Consider the following 2,500-nt stretch of genomic DNA (forward strand, 5'->3'; position numbering starts at 1 on the left):
ATCCTACGCAAGACCGTAATTGCTGCACCGGTTGAAGTGTTGGTTCTAGCCTTTGGGATCAACCATCGTGAGCAGAAAGTTAAGGAGACCGCTATTAAGCAGCTCCAAGGGGCACTCAGGATGGCCGTGGCTACCTTCCCACGGGCCCGAGTGCTAATCCCCCTGATTAACTATTCGGCCGCTTTGCCCGTTGAGCAGAAAAACAACCTCGGGCGGCTGAATAGTTTAATCAGTAACAATTATGCTCACATCCCGGCTCTCGACAGCCGGGACTTTGAGACCCAACCCGACCTGGTCCACTGGACTCGGGACACGGCCAAGTTGATGCTCAAGCACTGGCTTGACTTTTTAAACTTGGCATCCCCATAATCCCGATCGCTCGGGGGGGTAATAAGAACGTGATAAATTTGGCCCATAATTTCACGCCAACCCCCTTACAAATCTCCCTCCTCAATAAGGGCCTCAACTTCATTCCTTCCACTAATCTCAGTAGCGACTGGCATCATCAACTTCAATTTGACCTCCAGCGCTACCACAGACGTGTCAAACTTGAGGTATACTATGAGAAACAAGATTCTCTCGGACCTACACCGTTCACAGCCCGTTCCGGCTGGGAGCCCTCACCTGGACTTATGCCTCCGGAATTCCAGGCTATGGTCCGGTCCGACGGGCTCTCCATGTCCGGTTCGGGTTGCGCACCTGCGGTCGCTCCCAATTTGACACGCGGAGAAGTCGAGGCCCTTCATAGTCTAAAAACAAACAAACATATTGTGATCAAACCAGCCGACAAGGGGAGTGCTGTCGTCATTTTTGACAGATCGCAATACATATGGGAGGGTTCTCGGCAGTTGAGTGACATGACGTATTATAAACCACTGCCGGAACCTATTTATCCGCAAACTATTCCCATGGTAGAAAAGATTCTGGATAATCTTCTACTTAAAAAATTTATCAATTTTAAACAACATAGGTATCTCATGGGGGAGCCGGATCCTCGCCCCCGCAGGTTCTACATGCTCCCTAAAATTCACAAGGAGCCAGACAAGTGGAGCAAGCCCCACGAGATCCCTCCGGGGCGACCCATTGTGTCTGACTGCGGCAGCGAGACGTACAGAACGGCGGCGTTCATCGATCATTATCTGACGCCGCTTTCCGTTCTGCACGACAGCTACCTCAGGGATACCTATGATTTTATTGATAAAATCAAGAAGGTCTGCATTCCCCCAGATGCCATTTTGTTCACCATCGACATTGACAGCCTGTATACAAACATTGATATAAATGAGGGGATACAGGCTGTCAAAAATGTCTTCTACAGGTACCGCGACGTTAGCAGGCCCGAAAAGGAGCTCCTGCAGCTCCTCGACATTAATTTGAGGAGAAACGACTTTGAGTTTGACGGTCGTTTCTACCTCCAAATTAAGGGCACTGCTATGGGCAAGAAATTTGCACCGGCGTATGCCAACATTTTTATGGCAGAGTGGGAGACCTCTGCCTTGGCCGCCTGCCCAAAACGTCCTCTCCACTACTTCCGGTACCTGGATGACATCTGGGGTGTCTGGACCCATTCCAGTGAGGAGTTCAGCGTGTTCTTAAACACGCTGAACACTCACAATAAAAATATCACCATCAAGTCGACCACGAGCAACACATCGGTCGACTTTTTGGACACCACGACATTCAAGGGTCCCGACTTTGCCGACACGCAACACTTGGACATCAGGGTGTTCTTCAAGGAGACCGACACCCACGCGCTCCTCTTCAAAAGCAGCTTCCACCCCAAGCATACCTTCGCGGGGTTGGTGAAATCCCAATTGTTGAGGTTCCATCGTGTCTGCACCAGAAGGGAGGACTTCCTGACGGCCTCGAGGACCCTCTTTTCTGCCCTGAAGGGGAGGGGCTATTCCAGGTCCTTCCTCAGACGGCAGTTGAGGGTCTTCTTGGACCCGAAGGGGCCTCCCCCTGGGACCGACATGATCCCTCTCATCACCACCTACTCTCCCTCGGCCGTGCGGGTCGCCAAGAAGGTCAAAGACCACTTCCGGACCTTTGCGGAGAGTAGCGGGAGGCTGCCGGGGCGCTACGTGGTGCCGGCCTACCGTAAGAACCCCAACTTGAATGATCTGTTGGTCAGGGCCAGGGTCAGCTCACTGAGAGACCCGCCCTCCACTAGGAGGGACACCCTTGTCCGCCACTCACAATGGTTGGTGAACCCCCACAACCGCAAGGTTTTCCAGCCGTTGTGCCGTGGCGGCCGACACACCCGGAACTGTGTGTACGTGATTCGGTGCCAACGATGTGGCGATATGTACGTGGGCGAGACGGGCAATACCTTAGCTAGGAGATTCGCCCAACACAAGTACAACATCGTTAGGCATAAAAATACCAACACTCACCTGGTTCAGCATTTTCTCCGACACGGGTGGTCTTCCGTCCGGGCGACTGTCGTAGAGACGGATCCCAAATGGAGCCTCGCCCAACGCCACCGGGCGGAGCTCCT

The 2,500-nt window shown here is 52.9% G+C and overlaps 1 protein-coding gene across 2 annotated transcripts in view; it reads right to left on the bottom strand.

Annotated features, from left to right (window-relative positions):
• Positions 1 to 2,500, bottom strand: part of LOC140676630 (uncharacterized) — a 10,756-nt gene that overhangs the window by 1,263 nt on the left and 6,993 nt on the right. Inside the window, exons 3-4 of one of the 2 annotated variants that reach the window (XR_012050918.1) lie at positions 2,397 to 2,500; positions 1 to 749 (exon numbers count right to left, since the gene is read on the bottom strand). The exon at positions 1 to 749 is cut by the window's left edge and continues 368 nt beyond it; the exon at positions 2,397 to 2,500 is cut by the window's right edge and continues 37 nt beyond it. Coding sequence is in view for 1 of the 2 variants with exons in the window: in XM_072914971.1 (XP_072771072.1) it covers positions 625 to 749; positions 2,397 to 2,500 (229 nt within the window). In the remaining variant the exon portion in view is untranslated. The remainder of the gene's footprint in view (positions 750 to 2,396) is intronic. The other variant, XM_072914971.1, reaches the window with a different exon arrangement.

The sequence above is a fragment of the Nerophis lumbriciformis genome, linkage group LG17 (genome assembly GCF_033978685.3).
Source record: "Nerophis lumbriciformis linkage group LG17, RoL_Nlum_v2.1, whole genome shotgun sequence".
NCBI classification, from domain to species: domain Eukaryota; kingdom Metazoa; phylum Chordata; class Actinopteri; order Syngnathiformes; family Syngnathidae; genus Nerophis; species Nerophis lumbriciformis.